This window comes from Grampus griseus (assembly GCF_964374135.1).
Source record: "Grampus griseus genome assembly, chromosome: 10".
NCBI classification, from domain to species: domain Eukaryota; kingdom Metazoa; phylum Chordata; class Mammalia; order Artiodactyla; family Delphinidae; genus Grampus; species Grampus griseus.
In genome coordinates this window covers 20,786,276-20,797,111 of record NC_139004.1, presented here as the reverse complement: position 1 = coordinate 20,797,111, position 10,836 = coordinate 20,786,276, and the positions used below count along the sequence as shown (strand labels likewise).

Sequence of the window (10,836 nt, the reverse complement as noted above, 5' to 3'; positions counted from 1 at the left end):
AATTAACTAAGACGCAGTCTGCATCCTTCATTAGCATAAAGGCCCTATAAATAGCAGAAATCCTCTTTGTACTTTCATTTTATTTTTCGTGTTTTGAGGTTTTAAAATGCCAGAGTCAGCCAAGTCCGTTCCTGCCCCGAAGAAGGGCTCTAAGAAGGCAGTGACCAAGGCGCAGAAGAAGGATGGCAAGAAGCGCAAGCGCAGCCGCAAAGAGAGTTATTCTGTGTACGTGTACAAGGTGCTGAAGCAGGTCCACCCGGACACCGGCATCTCGTCCAAGGCCATGGGCATCATGAACTCGTTCGTCAACGACATCTTCGAGCGCATTGCGGGCGAGGCGTCGCGCCTGGCGCATTATAACAAGCGCTCGACCATCACGTCCAGGGAGATCCAAACGGCCGTGCGCCTGCTGCTGCCCGGGGAGCTGGCCAAGCACGCTGTGTCTGAGGGCACCAAGGCTGTCACCAAGTACACTAGCTCCAAGTAAACTTGCCAAGTAAGCGTCTTTACACCTAACCCCAAAGGCTCTTTTAAGAGCCACCCACATGTCCACAAAGAGAGTTGTAACCTGCTGCTTATTTTCTATAAGTTGAAGTTTGGCCAAAAGTACTGTGCATTAATTAGAAGACAAAGGTAGAAAAATTTGTAAGTCCTATTAATGGGTCTAAGGAATGACAAGTGAAGCTGTTAAAAGCATTGCCAGGTTGTTGGGTTTTGGCATTGTTGTGTCAAATGTTATCCATTGCCCGTTGCAATTAGGGGGTCACCGCAAGTATAAAGTCAGCTATTTTTTGAGTCCCAGTGATCAATGTACTGTAATTGACCTACAGCTATCTGAACATGAAAATTAACTGCGTAGGCGGCTGGTGGTTTGTAATACGTAGTCGGGGTTGACGAACTGCTTTAAGAGATGCTTGCAACTTGGCAAGTTTCCATGGAGGTTGAACCGAGGGCTGGCACCGAAAGGCGGGGAAACTAGGCGGGAAGAGAAAGGAGGCTATTGAACTTGGCATACAGAGTCTCTAGGAGAGAACCTTCCCAAACCAGGTAGTCGCGCGGCGGGGAAGGGGTGGGGGGAGCTGGCAAGTTCCACCTTCCCTTAAGCAGTTTAATCTTTGTCCCAGGGGGAGATTTTAGGGTGAAAGAAACGCATTTTCCATTTAATTTATCCAAGTCTAGAACACATTTTCAGTACCTAGGAGTAAACTTTGCTTTCTCTGTAAAAAAGTGGGAGACTACAGGAATAAAATTTATGTTACAAGGAAAACAGGTTTTTTTGTTGTTGTTTAACGACTTGAGGTAAGATACAATGTGATTTAGATTACTTAACATTAAGACCCCGTGATTCGAAATGTGCAGTTTTCTTTGCTCCTGGGAAAAATACTACGGCCTGTCTGGCGCTAGACAGGCGTCCATTGGAACACGGCTCCACAGTTACTGGCTGCCTAACCTGGAAGTTACCTGAGAAATGAGGTGCAGCCCTGGCTTAATTAAGGTAGAAGTGCAAATATAGGACAATGGCACATGCTTATCACACAAGCTCTTCAGCCAAACTATAAAGTTTCCCAAGTCCTTCAACAACTGAAATTGGATTTTTTTCTATACCCCTAGTGAGCCTGCGCAAGGACTGATGATCCAAAGCAGACTAACCTCTCCTCACTGCCAACTGATCAGTTTACTCCAAAAATGTGCAAACATTCACTATCCCAGGCTGACTACAAGGTTTTGTTTTGTTTTTGTTTTCTCCTTCTCTTCCCCTCTTTTCCTCACATATAAATTCTGGTTTGCCTTTGTTGGATGAAATAACAACTATTGCTTGATTTCTCTTCAATACAAGAGCAGGCTGCCTAATCATTAACACCTTGGACCATTTATTTCTGAAGATTCCACCAAGACATTGTTTACCCGAGCCCTACCTTAGGAATCAATAGAAAAGTGAACTGAAAATGTACCTTGTCTAGCCCTGGGCACTTTGAGTTTTCTGTTCATCTTCCCTTGGCTCTTGTATGCTAAAATTTATTTTTGCCCAAGTCTGCTTCTTATTTTGGTTCTTAGATTGTACTTTGTCGATTGGATACACATTAGTGGTTTTATCGCTAGATCATTAATTAGTTGGTGGCAGAGGACAGGGTATCTGGAATCTGTTCATTTGTTCATCTTTTTTGGGTTGTTTGTGTTTGTCTGAGGATTCTGGTCATCTCTGGCATTTGAGAACACAGGACGAGGAAGTTGGTGTTTTTCTTTCTGGCCTTTGATGGGATCCACTGTGTTTGTTGTTTGTGTTTGTATACTGTGGGTTCTTTTAACTAAAAATCAGAGTTTCTTTCTTCCTTTCAAAACTGTCTGTTATCGTGATTACTCAGTATAAGTCCAAATAATTGTCAGTATCTGCAAAAATAACATTCCTGCTTCAAAGATAAATGAATATAAAATGGCCGCCTAAAACTTTTAACTTTAATAAAGCGTTAGACCTAACAGGAGACTTAAGACAAGAAAGAAAACAAGGAAACAGCATCTCCAGCCTACAATTGGCCTGTCTCTTGCTATGCCGAAGCCTCTAAAGTTTATTATTCAATAATTCCAAAAAAATATTGTCCCTTCTTGCTCTTTAAGTAAGGTCAGAGAGGAGAGAGAAGAAATATGTCATTATAAATAAAGCTATTGAGTCAGAAAAAAGAGAGGGCTTCCAATACCTGTATAGAACAAACGTTAAATAGTTTATTAACCTTAATGAGTTCATTGTGAGGGATATGGCACTGGAAACTAGAATTTCCTACCAAACTTAGAAGGATATCAGAGAATTTACTCATATTCCCAGCAGTGGTGTACCCTGAGGGATCTCTGATCTTAATCACATTTGTTTCTTTAACTGATCAACATACTTAAATCTTGGTTGCTTTTAAATTAAATCTCTTTAAGTTTTGTTCCAGTTTCACAATTAGCTCCTCTAACTTGTAAAATAATTGAGAATGTTTTCTGCTTTATGAATACAAATAATTTTGAGCAAATTATCTACCTCAGCAGAAAATTTTAAAAGTTATAATGTAAACTTAAATAGCTTATATAAAGACTAAAAAACATACATCAATTTAAAATAAGAGCAAAATCAAATTCTCCAGATGCTTTAAACGTGCTACCTCTTTAAGTTGTAACTCAGACAGAAAAGAAAGTTTAACTGAATTTAATTAGTGGTCTTAGTTAACACATTACAAGATAAGAAACAAAACAGAACTACTCCATTATTTTTGAACAACTTAAATATTTTAATACACGGCATGTAATTCTATAGGAAATTTAAAAATCACATATTTCTAATCAAGTTAACCCTTTGGATAAATTTGCTGGCTTAACAATTCTGCCTTACAAACTGGCTCTACATCTTTTTCTTTATTATTGTTATAATGTAAGAATAATGTTAGTATAGTATTCTAGTTTACACAAGTTATTTTCTTTAAAAAAAAAACTAAGTTAAAATTACAAAATTTCTTTAACTCTACTGATTAGATGAGTTATCATCACTTTATTTAAAATTTTACATTACGTAAATTATGCATTGAACTAAATTATCACAAAATAGTGATAAGGTAGATAGGTAATGTCATTTTTAAAATGGAATTAATTTTTCTAATGTTACAAATCATAAGGACTCATTGTGTCAGCTTAAATACTGAGTTCAAAGTCTATAGATAACTTTAAAAATTTAGATAAATATTAAATTGGGTAAATTAAATAAGTTGGAGGGTACAAAATACACATCACTAAAAACAGATCTATGCAAGTCTTTTATTTTCACACAGTTGAGAATGACCATAGATTAACAGGTTAGAAAACATATAGATGCCGTAGGAGAATAGAAATAGCTATGCTTGTTTTTGCTACTTTATATATGTAGAAGGGATATGTAAAGTGTATATGTGGGCCCAGAGGACAAGGCAGGTTTTGGACAGCCTCCTGGTTTCCTTATGCCTATGAGGGAACACAGTTGCCTGTTTTTCTCAAGGGCTGTCGTTAATACAAACGGCTCTGACTCTACCAAGTACTATAGCTGCAGAGAAACACAAATATGTACACAAGCAATGGCTATGTTTGGTCTGTTTATTTATTAGAAAGTTGTTACTGTTCATTAATGTAGTAAATTCAATTTTATATGTATTGTCTTATTTATGCTGACAAGGTAATAATACTTTAGAGCTGCCATTAAAGTCTGAATTTATAACTATATTAATTTATCAACCACCCCTCAATAAAAATTGACTATCCAAATCTCTCATCTCTCTGTAGCCCAACCACCTCCAGACTTAATGGTCATGTAACAAAAAATAACTCCAACATAAGCACAAACTAGTTCAAGTTTTACAAAGATGATTATCTCAAAAACTTGGCAAGTGATTGAATCTTGCTATATATCCAATTAGTACAAATTGAAAAATAATAAAGGTGGGACAGTGCTTCAACCATATCTCAAAAACCACAGCATTAACAAATCAATTTCATGTTATTGTTTTGAAATATATGGATCTTTTTTGCCACCTGGGAATACTTGTAATAGTTTTAAATAATAAAAAATGAGATCATGGATAAAATATAAAACTATTCTTATCAAAACATATCAATCTATATCACCCCCTAACTGCTGAGAAGATAATACAAATAATTTAAAGTAAAATTCCCAAAAGAACATAAACTTACTGTGCAAAAATTTTACTTCTAACCTTAATAATAATGATAATATGACCTACATCTAAATATTCCCATAAATTCTCATCATTTGAAATTGTACCACAAGATCCATGTGACTTTTCTTCTCTTTTGACATTTTCAGGTGTCAGATATTATCTAAAACTAATGTAGGCTACACTGTCATATATACAACAAATGCAATCTACATTTCAAAAAAAGACTTCAACAGACACACCTCTACATAATATACAATTAAAGATTGTATTAAAAGAGACTCCCCAAAGTGTCAACTTTTAACAATGCTAGAAAAGGCCATTTCCAGTATTTTTAACTACAAAGGTTGTAGTTCAGGACAAATGGATTTTTTCTTTTTTTTCACAGCATAAACATGTTTAGAATCCTACCACTTGGATATACACTCTCATTGGAAAGCCAATCGTGACACATTAAAAGATTTCCAGAATTTTGGAAGTAGGAAGCTTCCTCCTAAGATTCTACAGATCAAGATGAGATCTAGAATAGATAGCTTTTTCCTTCTCCTTCCCGTTGTGTTATTCTTTGTCCTTTTCTCCATTATCAGTTTTTCCAATGATTAGATCTCAGATTTGTTCTTCTCAAGTATTAGAAAAAAATTAAAAATCCTCAGAGCCTAGCCCTCTATCTATACCTTGACTAAAAGTTCCTGAACAAAAGAATGTGTACTACATAATTTTTTTCTGAGTATGGCTCAAATTAGAGTTACAACTATGGTTAGGAAAAATGACACTTATTTAACTTAAATCCATCAAGGTAATCTTTGAGGCCTGTTCTTCTAATTAAGACATGCCAATTAAGTACTTGAAGATAATAGAGGTTTCAAATATTTCTTATTATGTTTGTGATTGTCCTCATAACGTTTTTGTCTTCCTCCTCTGTCTAATATGCAGATGACTAAGTGTTACAAACAGGAGACTAAAACCTGCTACTCTATTATGAGAGTCTTGACCAAAGTGGCGAAGTTGAGAGACTCTGATGCCAGAAATGGTGAAGATATGACCTACCTAAGATGGAAATGCTGACTGAGAGTCAGTGGACCATATTATAGAGAGGCAGCCTGTCACATATTCTTCACAGCCAATCTTGAGAGTTTTTAGACAATCACTATTTTTCTTTTTTTTTTAATCCTCTTTGATCTGTGTAAGAACAGATTGTCCACACTGAACTCTTTCCTACTGAAAATAATGTACAAACATGATATCCTGTTCCTAGACAGTCCAAAGGTATTTCCTCCCCTCTTTCTCTTTCATAGTCATCTTTTTTGACTTGGATGAAATCAATCTATTGCTTGGCATACCTTATACACAAGTTAACAGTGTGCTAATAATTAACTAAATGTCTTTGAGTTACTGTTTGACAAACGTAGTACTCTGAGCCTGTGGGGTGATAGTAATTACCTACTTGAGAAGATGGGGTGAGGATTAAATGAAATAGAAAATATAAAATAATGTCCTAGAAATGGTATGGATGCCAGTAAAATGGCTGCACAGCATTGCTCCCTGTTGACAGAAGTGGAGCCCCTGGAGATAAAACCTCCCGGTTTGACGCTCAGCTTGCCACCTATTAGCTGTGAGACTGATGCAAGTCATTAATCTCTCTGTGCCTCTTCTATATCTTGAGGATGATGGTAATAGCACCTACCTTCTAGATGTTTGTGATGATCAAAGACCTTTAATGCATAGAACACACTTTGAAGGGTGCCTGGTACATGGTAGGTATTCAGTTTTTGTGTGATGTTTGACAAGTTTCATTTATAACCTTCTTTATGCCCTAAAGGGAACTAAGGCAGCTTGTGACTGAAGACCTCATTCGGTAGGAGCTGGTCTTTCTTAAATGATAGGAATTTCACAAGTGATATAAAAAGATTGCCAACGGATTCCTTTGCATTTACATTGGTCCAACAGGTTGACAGAAAGTGCATTATTTTTCCCATACTTGTACTTAATTAGCTCTCTAGGCGTATACCTAAGGACATGATAGCTATCACTTGTCTTGAAGCGTCCAGATTTCGAAGGGTGTGTAGATTCAGTACTTTGCAGTCCAACAGTCCTAAATTTAAAAGGTATTAAAAATTATTTAGCTTTTCCAAAATTTCACCCTGTGCAATCCTGGATGACTAAGCGTAAAATTAATTGGGCCAAATACACAGTTGCCTTTGACCTTGCCAGCAAGACGTTCTAGGCTCTGACTAAACTCTTTGGACTCTGAAAATCAGCTTGACATATCTTCAAGTACTATGGGTTTATTATAAATTAGGAATTTATAAATTTAGAGTAAATTTAGAGAATCAACCACTTTCTTATTGTCCCACCTCAGTTCTGAGGAAGGAAAATGAAGCTTTGGTTTGCTCATTTAAAGACTTACATAACCTTATCATCCAATAAGCAATTTGTATAGTAATTAATGGAAAGAGCTGGCTTCATCTTGCTATGGGTATTCATGGTATTAGATCTCCCCAGCTGCAGGCTCCAAGGGATGAAGGAACAGAAATGATGGGACTTGTCTCATTCTATGAGGAGACTGATATACTTAGAGGAGGCAACACTGGGGTAAAATCTTGACTTCATCACTTATAGCTCTAAACTTGTCTTCTGACAAGATCGAGTTCTCCAACAGTAAAAGAATTGGCTTCAAAAGCAATAAGGAAGAAACTTTGTTCTCATTTTCTTTTCTCTCTCCTCTCCTCCCCTCCTCCCTTCTTTTCTTTTCTTTTTTTCCTTTATTTTCTTTTCACTTTTTTTTCCCTACTATAATTGGCCCAAACTCAGCTGTAGGACAGGATATAAAAATATCAAAGATTAAAATGTGCCTGTTTTGGGACTCCCCTGGTGGTCCAGTGGTTAAGACTTTGCCTTCCAATGCAGGGGGTGTTGGTTCGATCCCTGGTCAGGGAGCTAAGATCCCACATGCCTCGTGGCCAAAAAAACAAAACAAGAGACAGAAGCAATATTGTAACAAATTCAATAAAGACTTTAAAAAATGGTCCACATTAAAAAAAAAATGTGCCCCTTTTATTGTTAGATTTACTTAAACAATTGAGGTGTTAGATGCTGGTCACTAGATTTTTAAACACATGCATTTGGGCTTTAATGCACTGAAATACATATATTTTTTAAAATTGAAATAAACAAACAAATATGATTGTGTGTTTAAGAATTCTACAGAGAAGATGCAAGTTCTGAGATCTTGAATGGAAGAAAGGCTGCTAGCCTCAAAGGTGGGTCAAGGATACTCAGCAAGCACCAGGGTAAGAGCTTTTTGGAGGTTTTGGAAAGCGCTTGGCCTCCCTGACTCTAAGCATCAGAGACTGAGCCTGGCTGCATCGATTCTAGACATAAATAATGCTAAGTGGATTGGAATTGTTTTTCCTATATACATTTTTTATAAGTTTTTTTTTTTTTAGAGCAGTTTTAGGTTTACAACAAAATTGAGAGGGAGGTACGGAGATTCCTCAATTACTCCCTACACCCACACACCCACACATGCATAGCCTTTCGCATTACCAGCATCACTCACCAGAATGGTACTTTTTTTTTTTTTTTTTAAACCAAGGATGAACCTATATTGACACAGCATAATCACCCAAAGTCCATAGTTGACCTTAGGGTTCATTCTTGATGTTGTACATTCTATGAGTTTGGTCAAATGTATAATGACTTATATTCATTGTTATAATATCATACAGAATTTTTTACTATCCTAAAATGATCGGAAATTTTAATAAGCTGGAAATGAGGGGAAGGGGCTGTGGGGTCTTTATCCTTCTCGCATGTGAGCTGGGGCATCATGGATGGTCTGGAATGGGTCTGAAAGAGCTGTATCTTCCTTTAGGATACTCCAAAGACCTGAAACACGGTTTGACGGACTCTTCCCCTGCCCACTGTCTGCGGCCTCTTTCTCTCATGTTCTGTACTGCAGCCAGATTTGCACACACTCTGCTTTTCCTGGTTTTCATCCTCCCATATATGCTGGACCTCGTCTTTGATATTTTCACCACAGAGGGAATGAAGACAGAGTTTTGGGATGGTCTAAGGAGGGGATTTCTGCCCTTTCTCCTCTGGTCCTAAGGACCACCTTCTGGTTCTTGTTCCTCCAGCTATCTTCAGTGACTGTCTCCTTGGAAAAGGACAAAGTCACTATCCTCTTGGAGCTTACATCTCAGCTGGGGAAGAGAGACAACAAACAATCGTTACTATGAGTAATTACATAGAATATGAGAAAGGAATAAATGCTATGGAAAGGGAAAATGGAAAACAGGAAAGGGGGGGATCAAGAGGAGTGGTAGATATAATTTGCACATTAGCACTAATTAAAATGCTTAATATAACAAGAGTAGCTAACACTAGTGTAGCACTTAGTATGGGCCAGGTACTGTTCTGAGTGCTTTACACTATTAACTCAATTTATTCTCAGACAATAAAATGTTAGTTGGAAAGCACATACAAAACTCTTGGAGGAAGACCCAGCAATGAAGAAAAGAAGAGAAATCAAAGCCCTATTGGTTCTACCTTGAGTACCTGTCCCTCTTTTTCTAGCACCACCATCACTGCCCTCATTCTGGGCGTGAGCTGGTGAGAAGAGCTGTGCTTCCCTCCAGCACAGTCCTTCAATCTGGTGCATTTTCAACAGTGTTTAAGATAACACGTGCCACTTGCAATTGTTAAGGCTGCTACATCTGAAGCAACAGTGAGTTTGTTAAACTACTGGAACATCAGAGATCACACCATGAGTCAGCAGAGGTGGTCAATGGTTTGTGTGGGAGACTGTGGCCTTCACCAGCTAAAGAGAGGACTGCTTTCCCCTTGCCCACCCGCCACTACCACCAGAATCTGCTTCCAGGCAGAGCTTTCTCAAAACTTAAATAACTATGTAATGTGACTACATTTTTACAAGCACACGCAAACCATGTAGCAAGAACCTCTCTCTGTAAAGTGGAGTGACGGCCTGAGTGTAAGCTGTGTCAAGCGTGGCTTATAATTACGAGTATTCATATTACCCAAACGTGCGACCAATTTTCACAGAAACCCATATGTCCCCGCCCCACTAATGTGTCAGCCCACAGGTAGTAAAGAGGACTCCTTAGTAAGCAAACCCTATTTCCTTGCACTGAATCTGGACACCAAGAGAGCATAAAATTAGGTTTGCCTCTGCCTACCTGTGAAGAAGGGTTGGAAAAATGCATTTCAAAACAACCCAGGAAAGAGACTAAGCATTTATTTGGGTACATTTCCATTAGATGTTTGATTTGGTTTATTTGAAAGTGGGGAATGATTTCATCTGCCAGCAGCCCAGAGAGATGAGCATGTAAGAGAAGGGAGGCTTCTGGGATCTGTTAAAACTGCTTCATGTGGGAATAACAAGCTTGAACTCTTCAACCTGTCGTCATGCAAGGGCCTTCCTCATCCTTCACAACCGGTTCTACAAGACTCACCCCCAAGCACCTCACCCTAGACAATCACCACCACCTGGCCTTTGTCACTATGTCTCCTTTGTGAAAAGCCCTAATACCCTTTCCTCACCTGACAAATTCCTACCCGCCCTTCAAGACATAGCTCAAATGTAATTTATAGGACACTGACTAGATCATGCTCATCTTTTATTTACAAGTGCACGTAGACTCAAATGCTAGAGGGTGTGGTTTTACTGTAGAGGATGGTTCACCATCCAACAGCTGTGCCATCTGGGAAACTCAGTCTCTCTGAGCCTTAATTTCCTCATGTATAAAGCAAGGAGGACCATCTTACGTACCTCAGAAGGTTGTTGCAAGATTAAATGCATTGGTATCTAAAGTGCTTAGAGCACTGCCTGGCACAGAACAAACACCAATGAACATTAGCCATCACCATTATTACTGTTCTCAGAATCAAGTACAATTTCAGATATTTGATGAATTATAGAAGTGAATTAATCAATCAATCTCTCTTTTTACAGGAGGAGCAAATGGGCTTTAGAAATGTATTTTCTCACCACTGGTCACTGCTGGACACTGTTGCATCTCACAAATAAGTCAATGAAAATGATACTAGAAGAAGATAAAAAGAGGTATTTTTAACAATCACGGAAGGATCAATAAGAACTTGGCTAAAACATTTATTTTGAGTATAAAAATATTAAATGATA

At 38.0% G+C, this 10,836-nt stretch overlaps 1 protein-coding gene across 1 annotated transcript; it reads left to right on the top strand.

The window, feature by feature from the left end:
* Positions 1–106: 106 nt before the first annotated feature.
* On the top strand, positions 107–10,836 carry LOC309828934 (histone H2B type 1-C/E/F/G/I-like; the record flags this gene model as incomplete). Its single annotated transcript, XM_082664604.1, has 2 exons — positions 107–496; positions 10,648–10,836. One exon carries the CDS (start codon positions 107–109, stop codon positions 485–487), a length of 381 nt encoding a protein of 126 aa, XP_082520730.1. The 3' UTR covers positions 488–496; positions 10,648–10,836.